Source organism: Enhydra lutris, unplaced genomic scaffold (genome assembly GCF_002288905.1).
Source record: "Enhydra lutris kenyoni isolate GAN:26980312 unplaced genomic scaffold, ASM228890v2 scaffoldscaffold14, whole genome shotgun sequence".
In the NCBI taxonomy this organism is placed as follows: domain Eukaryota; kingdom Metazoa; phylum Chordata; class Mammalia; order Carnivora; family Mustelidae; genus Enhydra; species Enhydra lutris.
In genome coordinates, this window is record NW_019154098.1 from 10,117,067 (window position 1) to 10,132,269 (window position 15,203).

Here is a 15,203-nt window from a genome sequence, read left to right on the forward strand (position 1 = left end):
AAATGAAATTAGGGAAACCTTAGGGAGGTCAGCAGGGGGTAAGGATGGGCCAGCAAAGAGAAGGATCAGTAGATGTAGATCAAATTACTTTTGGATCTTCAGGGAATATGTTGTCCACCAGGCGTTTGTAGCGAGGACGCAGAGCAGAACAGCAGCAACACACTCCTGGTCAAAAAAAATAAAATCACAAAGTACAAAGATTATTCATACTGTAAACCTGACATAGAAATTCAGATTCTGAATATTAATGAGTTACTTAAAATAAAAAGAAAAACTGCAAATTGGCACTAATAGAAAACAGGAATGCGAATTGTATTACCGACTAAGAAATGAAAAACGTCCTCTCCCCTCCCCAAAGACAGCAGGTCAAAGTGAATATGTTAATGAATTATTCTAAAATTCCAAATCAAATAGTTTAGGGGTGTGTGGGTGTGTACAGGTGTACACGGTACACACACACACATACCCCCTACCAAATTCACCCTATAAAGCTAATATCTATTCTGTACCCCCTTCACTTCCTTTCTAATCTCATCTCCTACCACCTTCTGTGTCCCCAGCCTTACATTCTCATTTCCTGGCCCGATCCACTCACAGTCCCAGCCACAGTGGTCTTGAAGAACAGTCTGCTCCCTTATGCCTGGTGAAAACAATTAATACGTGTATCTACATAATGCTTCATATGAAGAACTATACTAGAGGGGGAAACAACCTCAAAGGAAAGTCCGGGAATTTCAAAAATGCTCAAAGGCTGCTCTTTATAGTTTCAGTTGTGGGTATTTTGTAAAGAGCAACGGATTGGGATCCAGAATATCTGGGCTCATTCCAATTCTTTCACTTAAATGACTGAATTGCCTTGGGTAAAAGCGCATCAGCTATCTGGAAAGAACCATGTAAGTGAGAGCAATTAGTTTTCTTGTCCTGCAAACTGGTAACAGGAATGCTGGTCTGGAGTCACTGTAAAATTATTCCCATGATTTACGAAACTGGAGTATGTGTGTCTCTGTGTAAGTGTGCATTTGTATGTATTTAGAAACCAAAATATGGTATGAAATACTGCTTCAGCTAGAAATTAAAAGAACTCCAATCTAAGCAGACTTCTACTACCCTCTCACACAGTAAGGTTATGCAAGAGACAACTTTTCCAGATCTCACTTTGCTCGTGAAGTATACACCATTTTTGCACACAGTCATATAACAAATGTCAACCAAGTGTCCAGCACTGACGAAAACAAGTTAAGACGGAGTCCAGATTTGCAGTGGAGCAGAGTCAATAAAGTGATAAAAACAAGAGAGACTTAAGATTTGTAGAGCATCTTTAGTGATCATAGAGCACTGTGCATATATAACATTTCTACAAAACTAGTGAAGTATTACTACCATTACTTTACAGGAGCGGGAATTGCAGCAGAACTGACCAAGTAACTTACTCAATAGCATTGTCTGAGTGAGAACCCAGTGTTTAATTCTGTAACCCCATGCTCTTCCCACAGCACCACAGATACTAGTGGTCAAATCAGTCAACATCTAACTATTTCATGTGTACTGATTACATGCCTAAGACCAGGCTAGATGCCATAAATACAAAAAAGCTGAGAGACAAGATCTCTGCCCTTGAGTTTATAAACTTATTAAAAAATAGGGAATTAATTTCAGCAATATATACTTGGCACTATGTGCTGATAATATAAAATGCTACCTATTGTTCAGGATGTTTTCTACTTTAACAGAAGAAAAAAATTTCCAAAGAGTTCACTGGAAAATTTTTCAGATTAAGGAACATCAAAACACTTGAACTCTTTTTAGAGTCCAAAAGCAAACAATGGTCCTATTATTAGAGGAAAAGAAAGGGCAGGCGAGGGAGAGAAAAGCCAAGTAAGCAAAAGTCATATTTCTCTGTCTACTACGACAAATATAAAAATACTTCAGATAAATATTAATAAATTAAAATCAAATATGTATTGAGTGGTTATTACGCAGAGCACCAAGCTAGGTAGTGAAATGATGAAAAAAGCTTGCAATCTGGTAAGAAGATTCAAATGAATGCTCTGTTAACACTAATGCATGGCCAAATATAGTACATTCAAATTGCTATCATGGCAAAGAGACCAGTAAGGGACGGAAAAACAACTCTTACTGCTTCAAAGTTCCCTGTCAAAATGGTAAATTATGTTATTTTCAATAAGAAAAGACTCTTAATAGCTATTAAGTTTCACTTACATTGACACTTTCAGAAATCATACATTGCTTTTAGTTTAAAGAGGTTTTAGAAAAGATGTGAACTTAGAATACACACCACATCCAGCTTCTACTTTCAAAAAGCTTAGGTCTACTGAGAGAAACAGGAGTAAAAAGGAAAATACCAAACAGGCAGTATGGGGTTAAAGGAAAGGGTGACCCCAAAGGTCTCTTCCTGTCCAGCAGGTGGGCAGGTTACTTTATCTTACTACACCTATGCTTCCTCATCAGTTATGCCTTCTTTGTACCTACTGGGAAAATTAAAAATAAAAAGGGTAACATATAGCAAGCATTCAATAAAATGGTAGCTACAGTAATGCAATAAGAGATACTAAAAGGGGTAAGCAGAAGGTGTTTGAGGGCCCTAGGGATAATCTTCCTGACAGTAGGAAAATTTATGCTGTAAACGAAACACTTAAAAGTCACATCTGAAACTAATGTAACATTGTATGCCAACTACACTAGAATTAAAAAGAAAAAAAATGCAACAAATTCTGTATATGGTTCACAATAAGTTTTCAGAAATAATATCAGTACCAGTTTGGGGGGTGGCAGTAAAATATCATATTCTGAGCATGATGTGTGTACCATTATACTAAGTATTTTCCGACATCCCTCACTCATACACCAACTCTCTGAAGCAGTTACCATCCTCTCCCTTTGATAAATGGGGAACAGGCTTATTAGGGAGGCCATCTGTCCAACATCACCCAGCTAATAAGGAGCAGAGCCCAGCCCACATCAGATGACTTCAAAGGGTAACTGCCATAACACATGCAAGTACTAGACAATTTCTAAACTAAACATTTTAGCTCCCCACAAATCACCAATGACCACGACTGCAGGAGTGGGTCTGACTCACTGACTACAAATGCACTACCATGCAGGGAAGTAAATGACGACAGTGACTTTCTCCAGAAAATCCAAAATGAAACAGAAACACCCTCCTGACTAGTTATTATGAATGAAAAGTTACCAACTATAGAAAAGATACATGAAACCAGAATTAAAATCTTTCATTTTACTGAGATTTCTATAAAATGACCATATATTGATGATAATATAAGGTTAAAATGACTGTGGCATCAGTAATCACGAAAGAAACACTATCAGCTACTTTAAAGAAGAGAATTCTGTACTTGTAAACATCTTAAGAACAAGCAAAATGAAATCATTGGACCTACTCAGCCACAGAAATGGGGTTGACTCCCTTGTTGAAGTCAATTCATAGGGCTTGTCGAGTTCTGATGCAGGAACTTGAATGTAGTCTTTCATGTTGTAAGACTATTTTCTAGTCAATCTTCCTGCTTCTAGATCCTTTTCCTACTGTTCAGGAAGTACTTAGTTCACTTCATTTGTAATTAATTAGCAGAGGGTACTAATGGACTGTAACTTATCTAACTGGTTGCTGACATCAAGGGTAAAGCTATCAAGAACTTGATAATATCCATATCAAATTCTGCTGCTAAGATCAAAGAGCTTAAACAAGATACTACAAAAATGGATGTTGCTGGTTTACTAAAAGCAGATTTTCAGTTTAATAAAATAGGAAAATAAAGCTACTTACACCTTTTTTCCTTAAAGCATTCCTTCAATTCCTCCTCATCCCTGCTTCTAATCCCTCCCAACAAACTCATTTGAGGGCCAGACCACCCTATTTTCGACCACTTCCCAACTTTTTCTTTCCGAAGGACTAAGCATATCACAGAATGCCTCAAGCAACTGGCAAGCCTGAGCGATCAACAGGAATTCTTCCATTACATTTAATTCTAGTATATAAGGAGAAGGAAGTCCACTGTTCTGGACTGGGTGGAATTCAGAGCTTTGCTTATGATATGTCAGTACAAACAGCAATTCTTAAGTGGGATAACTACAGAAAAATGGAACATGGGCACCACTGGAAACAGAAAAATTAACCCCAAAAAAGTAACAAGCTACACATTAAAGTAATGTAGAGGCAGGCCCACGGAGCACTCTCATTAATGGGCCTTCTGAGTACTACCTCTCTACCTACCTTTCAGCGTTAGGGGTCCTAAATCCATATACATATGCAGTGCCTACAATGTAAAAGCCATCTAATGCACTTCTTTAGCAAATTTTGCATATTTCTAAATTAACCATTTCTTCTTTAAAGACACCCAAGATAATTTCTTCTCCGTAGTTCCCCTACCATTATTCTCATGGGGATTCATCCATGTCTCCTGGTCCTCATCTCAGGCAGGAATGAGCTGTACTGACCTCTGGCAACCTCCTCCTTCTTTGATGGTAAGGTGCTAAAATTAATTTCCATCCCACCCTGGCCCACAGAGGCATTCACAGTAGGAGCTGAGTAGCTGCACAGAAAACCTCACAGCTGAACTGAAAGTATGATGAATCAGGCAGAGGAGTGCACAAAGGTGCTGGGAGAATTCTGCTTAATGGGCCAGTATTCTAAGTTGTTGGCCCACTGGTGAGTACTTCAAGTTTGTGATAATATTTGCTTTCCTATGCAACTCTGTGAGTGTGGGGGGTTGGATAATTAATAAAGACTCCTTTTAAAATAAGCTACTTATATTTTCAATAAACTATATAATCTAATCATAAGTTAAATCTGACTAGAAATATTAAAGTCTCCCTTATTAAACTATTAATGTCTCTATTATTTAAGACCAATACAGCATTGGGTACTTGGGATAAAACTATCTTCTGAAACAAAAATAAGTTACTAACACTGTCACTGGAGTTGAAGAACACTCAGATCTATTACGGGAACCAACTGTATAACTTTAAATTTGGTTTATTTTATGATTTATAGAAAGAATATAACGGTATCTGTATCTTCTACACAGCAATTATATTATCTCAATTAATTCTTACAAGTAATATACTGGGAATTCATTGGCGTATTTAGGGCTTACTAAATTTCATACTTTTAAATGGGAATGACTGATTACAGGATTTTGGCTCTTTATGCCTTCACTCTATATTTCTACAACTGTAACAATTTCTTATACTTATTTATAAACATGTCTCCCTTTACCACTAGGGTATGAGTCCCTCCAACATAAAGTCCATATATCTTATTCATTGTTGTGCATGTCTGGTATATACTAGACATTTAAATGCTTTTTCATTAAATGAAGACCCAAAGTTCACTGACATATTAAACAGATTTAGTATCTGCTCTGATATGTGCTATAAGAATAAAAATAATCATCAAGAAAGTACACTGTCCACCACAAAACACTAAATACCAGAATAGGATTTCTCTGATAAACAAAAGAAAATGTCGACTGAATCACTTTAAACAATTCATGTTTTATTTTTAGGCCTAATAGAGGCAATCTGTAATCAAGGTGAAAAAGGACAGACTATTTTTTCTACTGGAAGATTTTAAAAATTCATCACTCTGACAACTATAGTTCTATGGTATCCTGAATCCTGGAAAAAATGAGAATCACATATATTTTCCCCACAGTTAAAATTAGAAGTCAAGTTACTTTTTCAGCTAGTGTTAGAACAATACAATTAAAAGGATTCAGTAATATTACAGTCCCACTAATATATAACCCTCCCAAGTACCAAAAACTTAATATAGAAATATACATATACACATACATGTACATGCTATATATAAAGTCTATAATACGGATGTTATTCCTGTACTTCCAACATGTTTACAGCCACTGTATGAAGAACTACAGGGGATTAACAAGGTAACTGTCTACTTAAAAAAAAGACAAAGGTTTAAAAATTGATTTTGAAATAAGATTTGCACAACATCTAACAAGGAATATCCAATGTAAAAGGGTCACCCACAGAAGTTCAAAAGAGAAAGAAAGCACTTCTAGCTCAAGTGAAGAAAGATAATTATCAAGTAAAGGTTTTACGAAGGACACAGGATTTGAGCTAAGTGCTCCCATGAAGAACAAATACACTGAACTTTATTATAAAGATAAACTGGGGACAGGGAAGGACAATTATAGTCAGATGGAACAATGCAAACATCACTATGGAGGATGACACCTGGAAAAACCAAAACACATTTTCTAATGGCCCACAGCTTTTTTAAAAAGGAAGGAACGTGGGAGGTGGCACAAAGGAAGCATCAAAAGCATTTGGTGACTAATTAGATACGGGGTCAAAGAAACGGGAACAAAGTAGTCTGATCTTTAGGAAAGTGCTCCTTTTAAGAGGATTTTAATCCATTAGAGGAATATTTTATTACACGATTCTTTCCACTTGTAATTCTATATCTTCTCTCCTTTCGTTCTCAATTTCACTACTTGTTCTTTATTTCCAGGCACATAAACATTATGGAAAAAGAGGACAACGAAGGCAATAAATGGAACTGAAACTTCAATCCTATTTTTTAAAAAGATGCTCTTTCCATTACATTGCAATATTTGGCTGTACAACAGGCAATATGCAGACAAATCCCTGATATACTTTCAAAACCACACGGAGATACATACAGTCTTCAGGGGGGAAAAAAGCCTTCTTCTGAGTCAACAAGTGACTGATCTATACTCAACATCTGTTTACCCCCCACTATCACAATTTTTAAAGAAAAGTAAGTATTAGACATTCTCCTACTTAGTCAACTTATAGATTTATATGTAATTTAATTTTACAGTATACTATCATACTTAAATATAACTCAGCAGTTATCCAAAACAGAAACAATAAAATAAAGAATAATCCTGGCTTTCAGAAAATATAATTCTGCATGATTCCATTTGAAAATCTTCTGGAATCATCATATAAAACTAAATTATCACAAATATTAAAATCAGAAATACCATTCTCTATTCATTTCATCTTACATTGGCTTAAACAACAAATAAGAAAGGATCCAATGGATGACAGAAACCAGAGCGGCAACCAGGTAAGAAAAGTACTCCTACCTACCTGTCTCCACCACAGTTAGGACGTAACCCGTGGTTCATCCCCACTTCTAAGACTGCATGTATCCCTGGACCCTGCATGCCACAGACCTTCTTCAAATGTGCTCAGGTGGCAGTCTTGGAAAGGGAGTACAGCACTCCTGTGTCCCAATTTTCAGAGGTAAGTAATTAGACAAGGTAGAATTGTAAACTGAAATGGTATGTGATTCCCTTATTTAATATATAAAAAGCTGACTAAATATCTTCTATGATAATGTCAATAGTATTTTAAAGAACTATAAAAAGAGAGGTATCTGGATGGCTCAGTCGTAAGTATCTGACTCTTGATCTCAGTTCAGGTCTCTATCTCACGGTCCTTGAGTTCAAGCCCCATGCTGGGGCTCCATGCTGGGCATGGAGACTACTTAAAAAAAAAAATCATAAAAAGAATCACGTTTTTTGCATGTATAAATGTTTAAAAGAGAACAAATAGTATGTGAGCAACAATCTTCTTCATCCAAACCATGGTACTGCTATACGGATATTTACTTTGCATAATTAATAGGTTTCAGAGGAGGGGATAATTATAGAGTGATTGAAGACATATTTTAAAAATCATGATTAAGAGGGAGAAAAATAGAGGACAGGCAAAAGGTAAATCAGACTACAGAGAATTTATAATGCAACTGGGAAAGTAAAATACTAAGCAATGATGTGTTTTAAGAGTCTTATTTAAACCATAGTCTAACAAAGACTCTAGCTGACCCCAAAACAACAGTAACAACAACAAAACCCTGATTGTCAAAAGGAGATGGAATTTGTTCAAGTAGGGAAATATGTGGCCAAGTTGTTATGGGTTCTGACAGTTTTCATCTCTGCAGTATATTTCAACAAATCGAGAGCTGAAGCTCTCCTACAAAAACTTACTTTCCACTTCTTAGAGCAAATCTTGGTAAACACACAACAAAGATGGACAAAAAGTACAGGAGCATCTTACTGTAAGGAGGAAAGGTATTCTTGAAAGATAAACAGAAATGGAAATCTAGGTATATCTAAAGGGCTAATGACAAGTTCCTTTAATTTGGAAAATGACAAAAGAAACTGCAATTACAACTTTCCTTTAGTTAGAATTTCTTGAAAAGAACTCTTAGCACAAACGAGTATTCACAAACACCATGGAATATTGGCTTTTATGCCTTTTTGAAAACTGTTTTTGTTCCATCAATGCCTACACATAAGCAAATGGCCCAGGAATTCTCACCCATTTAGAAACCATTCTAAAAGGGCAAAAATTTTTTGAAACAGCCAAAACATTCTGCAGTTTAAAAAATAAGATTAAAAGGGTGGCTCAATGGGTTAAGCCACTGCCTTTGGCTCGGGTCATGATCCCAGGGTCCTGGGACCGAGTCCCACATCGGGCTTCTTGCTCGGCGGGGAACCTGCTCCTCTCTCTGCCTCTGCCAGCCCTCTGCCTGCTTGTGCACGCTCACGCTCGTGCTCTCTCTCTCTGACAAATAAATAAATAAAATCTTTAAAAAAAATAAGATTAAAACAAATTAAAAATTCCACATAAAAACACAAAAGTTCTCATTAAAAATAAAGATGCTGGGGCGCCTGGGTGGCTCAGTGGGGTAAAGCCTCTGCCTTCAACTCAGGTCATGATCCCAGGGTCCTGGGATCGAGCCCCACATCGGGCTCTCTGAGCAGCGGGGAGCCTGCTTCCCCTTCTCTCTCTCTGCCTGCCTCTCTGCCTACTTGTGATCTCTGTCAAATAAATAAATAAAATCTTAAAAAAAAAAAAATAAAGATGCTATTTGTGTTTCTTGAAGGGGATGCTGGAACATGATGTTAACACCACAAAGATAGGCCTGCAAAAGCGAGAAGGACCTCTATGGTGAAGTGAAGGCAAGAACTCACTTTGCAAATCACTGATTTAGATGCTTCTCAGGTCCAGAGGTGTTTAATACTTGAGTATCTTTAGATTGACTACAGATGCTATTAATAATAATTATGCCCAGACCAGTGGTAGATCTGTCGCAGGCAACCCAGGACCTGCAGTTTTCCTCCTTACTCTTTTAGAGTGAGTACTGGGACATGTCTAAGGGCACCTACAAAGTAGTCAGATTTCCAATTATAGCTACAAAATAAGGAAAAAGCAGCAAAAATCCAGCGAAGGAAGATGAAGAGAAATGTAAGAGGAAAAGAAGAATAGTAAAAAATAATAATAATAACAGATTAAAAAAAATAAAGCGTACCTATCTTTAATTTTCCTCATATATGATAATTACTACCTTAATATATCTGTTTCAATAATTTTTTTATAAAGCTCATTACTGATAAATTCCCTGTCCATTTATAATTAAATGTTTTATAAGATGCCTACTACAGTCAACGTACTAAGCTAGGCATTGTTGAGATGTTATTTCACAAAATTGGCTTCTAACATCAAGACTTATAAATAAATGCAAGAGGGGCACTTGGGTGGCTCAGTCGTTAAGTATCTATCTCTGCCTTTGGCTCAAGCCATGATCCCAGGATCCTAGGATGGAGCCCCACATCGGGCTCCCTGCTTGGCCCTCTCCCACTCCCCCTGCTTGTGTTCCCTCTCTCATGGTCTCTCTCTCTCTCTGTCAAATAAATAAAATCTTTATAAATAAATAAATGCAAGAGTATAAGAAATCAAAGTTACAGAAAACAAGGATTTTTTTCACCAAAAACAAGAGACAGATGCAAACCAAATCATAATTAGCAGCAAGTGAGTGAATTCACCCTCATTATATACACCCAATTATGGTGATTTTTCCACGAAAAGTTTTCACAAAACTTTTCCACGAAACAATTACCACCATCCTCAATTTCCCTAACAAGGTCAATAGTCACAAGTTTTCTACTGTGTCAATGTGTTTATTGTCTTCATGAAGTTACCTCATAAGAAATCCTACATAGACAATGCTTCCATAGTACAATCAGTGCTTTTCTTAGGGTGCTTTATAAGCCATCTGAAGAACAGTCTCCTGGAGTATTTTTTTTTAATATCTTATTTATTTATTTGACAGAGAGAGATCACCAGCAGGCAGAGAGGCAGGGAGCGGGAGAAGCAGGCTCCCAGCTGAGCAGAGAGCCTGATGCAGAGCTCAATCCCAGGACCCTGAGATCATGAGCCGAAGGCAGAGGCTTAACCCGCTGAGCCACCCAGGTGCCCCTGGAGTATTTTTTTTTTTTTTTTTAATTAAACATTCTCTGGCCCCACCCAGGACCTTCTGAGTCAATCTTTAGAAATGGATACCAGAATTTCTATTTCTAAAAATCACCATGGCTTCCTACTATGACCCTCATGCACATCCAAATTTGAGAACCACCGCTCTAGAGAACCACTCTCCTCATATAATAATTTAAAGAAGCATATGACTTTTTCTAACTGTACTTTAGGGACTGGGGACATTGTCTTTACCTAAGTTATGCAACAGACAAAAAGTTGTAATCCAGGCTGCACCTGAAGATCTCCTAATACATTACAGTGAATGAATCATATAAAGCACTAAACACAATGACATAAATGATAAATGAGAGGGCATTTGGAAACCATTTCACAGAAGATGCTGCTGACATGATAAAGACCTACCCCTGCCAACAATGAGCCAGTGTCTGTGGCTGAGATCTCCAGAATTTCCTCATTACTCTGAAATGCTGCCACTATAGCTCCCTGTGGACTAGATTTTCTAAGTAACTCATATAAATGAATATCTGGCAGACCCATGCTAGAAATAAATCAGGGTGACACACTAAATGGCCTTGAAGATCCTAAGTACTGCAAGCAAAAGAAAACAAATGATCATGATCAGGCTTTGTAAATTTTCTGTACAACTAACAAGACCTTTGAAATTTTCCCATAAAAGACTGCTCCGGTATGCTTCCCTGTATTTCATGCCACTGTGTCCTTAAAATTACCACAGTCCTCAGAATTATTTTACATGAAACAAGTAGAAATATAGCTATACAGTATGCAAAAATGATTCTATTCTCTTCTCCCCACCTTTTCTAGAGAAGAATTCTACTACAAGAAAGAATGACTTTTTTCACTGTCCAGGTGAAGGAACTGAGCATGCCCTACAACATAAGCCCCCAATCTCTACCCTTTGCACACTTCCTTACAGAATGCCCAGAACGTAATGAGTGCTCAATATTTATTTGTTGAATGAATGAACAAATGAACCCTTAAGGGTTCCTTTTTCAGATCTGCTTTCTGTAAGTCACTCTTTCTGCTTCTATGTGGTAAGTATATTTGGGTCAGCAGCCACTCTCTACGTGGCCACAATGGCGTTATGAAGTTGGGAGTCAGGATGTTCTCCTTGAAGAAGGCTGGGTATGTTTGCTCTGCCAACCTGGGATGTCCCTTAGACACACTGTTGAAAAGTCTAGATCCGGATGACAAATAGCCCTTGACAAAAGTCATCTCACATTCTTCAACCCAGCTTTATTAGCAACAAAGCTAGTATTTTAACTGGCATTAGATTGATGTTTACATTTCTCTCCGTTGGTTCCAAACTTAGAAGTGGACAAGGGTGTACTGCAACCCTCTTAAATAAATCAACAAACACCTATACCTCAGAAAATACATCTGATTGGGAAAAGTTCATAAACCCAAAAACATTTATTCTTTTTAGTCCTTAATAAGAAGACTGCCAAGCCCTAGTCTGAGTGCAGAGCATACAAATCCAGGTCACAGTCTCTGGCCTTCAGCAGCTCATGATATGGTGTTGGAAGATAATCACACAGAAAACTCTAAGTCTGTGTGGTAACAGCTATGGCGCACCAGGATGCTTTGGTGCGCAGAGCACAATACCTAACCTTCCTGCAAGAAGTAATAATTGAGTCTTGAAGAAAAACTAGGAATTAGGCCAAGAGAAGAGGATTATCAATCCAGGTGGAAGGGGTCAAATATGTTAAAGCTCTGAGGTTTCAACAAGTGTATGTTTTTAATTTGGAAACATGCATAAAGTTCTGCAGCCTCAGAGAAGGCTAGACAAACCTGCAGGAAGTAGACCTGGAAAAACCAACCAAATGTAGATGGTAAGAGGATGGAGGAGTCAAAATAACAAGGCGATGGGACAGTTCAGAGAAATGATTGGATGGTGCTGTCACTGACCAACAAGGAACAGAGAAAGATACATTTTGGGGTAGGAGGAGAGTATCAAAAAGGAGAGAAGAGAATTCCACTTTGCAAGCATTCAATGACAACCTGAAAGTAGGAGATCCCTAGTAGGCAAGTGATCTAGACCAGAAATATAAATTTAAGAACCAAAAACATATAAGCCATAGCAAAGCAGCTAGCTGGGGATCATCAAAGACAAATGGGAGGGAATTAGGGAGAACCCTGGGGAAAGTCAACACGTAAGAGAAGATCAATCAGCCGAGGAAGCAGTGGAAGAGAAGACAACTAAAGAAACAGAAAGAAAACTGTAAAAGAATAGTATTAGAGGAGCACCTGGGTGGCTCAGTGGTTAAAGCATCCAACTCTTGATTTTGGCTCAAGGTCATGATCTCAGAATCTTGATATTGAACCCCCTGCTGAGCAGGGAATCTGCTTGAGATTCTCTCTTCCTCTCCTTCTGCCCCACTCTCTGTGTGCACCCATTGTCTCTCTCACTCTCTAAATAAATAAATAAATAAATAAATAATAATAATAATAAAAGAATAGTGCTAGAAAAACAAAGGGGTTTTCCAAATCTTGTACCTTCTACAAAAGTACCAATTACATAGATAAAAGAAATAAGGACTTCAAACAATACTCCAAAAAGAAATTAAGATTATTTTTAAAACAAAAAAATCTCAGATTTAATGGTAATGTGAATTAAAATTTCATGATGGATTAAATATTTTGACCAAAAATAAATCACAGCAGTGACAGTTTCAGAATATCCAGTCTGAAAATCACTGTTCAAGAGACTCTATACTTAATATGGGAGAAAAAGAAACTGATGACAGTTTATGATTATAGTTTCTTACTAAAAATGACAGATAATACAAAATAGCCCCCATAAAGATCTAGTAAAATTTTGCTACCGTTTTAATCAGTTTTTAGTAAGTTACAAATCTTCTACTTAAACTATAGAACTAGATTACGTTCTATAATTTTGATTAAATAATGAAGGATAAAATTATTGACTAGAATGAGATAATCACAAAGCTACAGTTCTACTAAAATAAAGATCAGAAGAAGAAAATTTTACATCTGCGGAATCCCTACCCTTCATATGGCACTTAGTGTTGAACGTATAACAACAACAGAGATTTCTTTTTACAAGATCAAGAACAGGGCACTGGTCTTACTCTGTTTCGTTTTTTTGGGGGGGGGGGGCGGCACTGGTCTTATTCTAATAATAGATTCATTTTAACAGAAGTTTGGGAATTTTTCCAAGACAAACATTCAAAGAACATTCTGACTGTTTCCTATGACTACTAAACCAAGCAAATTAGGTTTATAAGGTGTCTTCTACATGTAAGGTGCCAGAAATGCAAGAGGCATATATTCACTCAATCTAGAAAGGTAAGATTCAAAATAAATTCTAGTTGTTGTGCTGTATTTTTCATCAACAAAGACAATTTTAAGATTGTGGTTACAAAACTACTGTCTGTAACGTCTGGGAAGTTACAATGAACAGGAAGTTCTAAAAGGCTGGGAGCTGACAAGGCTCACACAGCTTTGCAATCTCACATCCATGACTATTCTCTCACTTGTTCTCATGTGTTGCTGTAATTCGAGTTTCCTAAGACCGGGGCTATATCTTACTCACCTACCTAACAGAGCTCCTTTTTCCTTTTTATTCAAATAATGAACAAATAAAAAATCAATTTCCAATAAGCAGAGATCAAAAGCACAAATCAATAAACACCAACCATAAACAAAATTATAAATTAACTAAAGATTTGTGAGGGTTTTGTTTTTGTTGTTTAAGATTTTATTTATTTATTTGACAGACAGAGATCACAAGCAGGCAGAGAGGCAGACAGAGAGAAAGGAGGAAGCAGGCTCCCTGCCAACCAGAGAGCCAGATGCAGGGCTTAATCCCCGGACCCTGGGCTCATGACCTGAGCCCAAGGCAGAGGCTTTAATCCACTAAGCCACCCAGGGGCCCCTAGGATTTTGTATTTTTAAGTAATCTCTACACCCAACATGGGGCTCGAACTTACAACCCCAAGATCAAGAGTCACATGCTCTACTAAGCCAGCCAGGCACCCAATTTGTGAGTTCTTAATATACCTATTCTGGTTCCAAGACTATGTTTCACTAAAAGCCACTTTATTTTTTGTGAGTATATGCAGGACCACCTAAAACCAAGTAATGTCATATTGATTTTGGTGACGATGTTTACTTCTCTGTCTAAAGCCACACTGGCACCAAGTTAATCATATAAAGTAAGAATATTAAATTATTCATACAGTATTTTTCAACCTAGGATGTAAGAACATTGTCAGGGTCGGAAATTTCAAGCTGGGGAAACACAAACCTAGAAGACTTCTAATCACTGCCACAAACCTCTGAATTTAGCTCTAACAATTCTATAGGTTAGATATAGAAAAAGCAATGTTCTGCATGTCACATCTTCAAAAGCATTGGGAAATTAACATATATGAAGAAGAGGGCAGGCTTCTCTCTCTGGTTCCCTTCCCCAGGCAACCTACTCACCCTCCTGCCACAGCCTGGCATTATTCATCAAGGAAGTTTCTGATGACCACCCGATGCTGCGCACAGCCCACTATTCTCCGCCGTCACAAGCACCACTACTTGTTTAAGGGACCTACGGATCCGTTCCTCCTAGAGGTCTATAAACTCCTCAAGGACAGGCTGTGGTTTACTCATTTCTGAAAGACTCAGAGGGTGAAAGATTTTGAAAGGGTAAGGATTCAGAAATGTATAAAAAGCAAGTCTACAGTGATACACATTTTCCCTTAATGTGAAAGCAAAATGAAATCTTGGAAATTTGGGAGTCCTCTCTGATATATCGGAATCAAAAAATTTTTAATTTTGTATCAGTTGTAGTCAAAATGCTACAAGAGAAAAAGCATTTGACCCCCCACTTAAAGGACATAAAAATTGAA

The 15,203-nt window shown here is 37.4% G+C and overlaps 1 protein-coding gene across 3 annotated transcripts in view; it reads right to left on the reverse strand.

Annotated features, from left to right (window-relative positions):
• LOC111146583 (EFR3 homolog A) overlaps window positions 1-15,203 on the reverse strand; it is a 109,148-nt gene that overhangs the window by 70,022 nt on the left and 23,923 nt on the right. For 2 of the 3 annotated variants that reach the window (XM_022502196.1, XM_022502195.1), the window contains exon 2: window positions 89-165. In XM_022502196.1, the coding sequence (XP_022357904.1) occupies window positions 89-165 (77 nt within the window). Of the gene's footprint in view, window positions 1-18; window positions 166-15,203 lie in introns of those variants that run through there. The other variant, XM_022502197.1, reaches the window with a different exon arrangement.